The 462-nt window shown below is 36.8% G+C and overlaps 1 protein-coding gene across 1 annotated transcript; it reads left to right on the top strand.

Moving 5' to 3' along the window:
* On the top strand, positions 1-462 carry LOC112795264 (S-protein homolog 3-like). The gene has a single exon (XM_025837203.1). It carries the CDS (start codon positions 1-3, stop codon positions 460-462), a length of 462 nt encoding a protein of 153 aa, XP_025692988.1.

Genomic DNA, 462 nt, shown 5'->3' with positions numbered 1-462 from the left:
ATGGCTCATCTTGCTAGAAGCATTTTCATCCTATGGCTTCTTACTATGCTTCCATTTTTTGGCAACGTTTTATCAAGGTCATCGGAAATATCTGTGGCAATTCAGAATCTTTTAGAAGACCAGGACGATCTAACGGTTCATTGCAAATCAAGAGATGATGATATTAGGGTGCAATATCTAAAGTCTCATGAACATTTCTTGTTCCATTTTAGACCTAATATCTTTGGAACCACACTTTTCTATTGTAGCTTTGCTTGGGAAGATGGTGTTTGCCGTCGGTTTGATATATATGAATATGATAGGGACAAAACTTATACGGATATCACGTGGCAAATATTCAAAGAAGGACCTTGTAGGTTTATTGAAAATAATGGTCATGATGATAACACTACAAGAAAAAAGGCCGATGGCTACGCTTTTTTTGATAACATTTGCTTTCAGTGGAGTCACGATTCCTGTTGA

This window comes from Arachis hypogaea, chromosome 4 (genome assembly GCF_003086295.3).
Source record: "Arachis hypogaea cultivar Tifrunner chromosome 4, arahy.Tifrunner.gnm2.J5K5, whole genome shotgun sequence".
NCBI classification, from domain to species: Eukaryota; Viridiplantae; Streptophyta; class Magnoliopsida; order Fabales; family Fabaceae; genus Arachis; species Arachis hypogaea.
Note: the sequence above shows the minus strand (reverse complement) of the source record. Positions and strands in the feature narration are given on the sequence as shown.

Bases quoted from the DNA above. Each gene is read 5' to 3' on its own strand.
- LOC112795264 (XM_025837203.1), top strand. From the start codon at position 1: ATGGCTCATCTTGCTAGAAGCATTTTCATCCTATGGCTTCTTACTATG.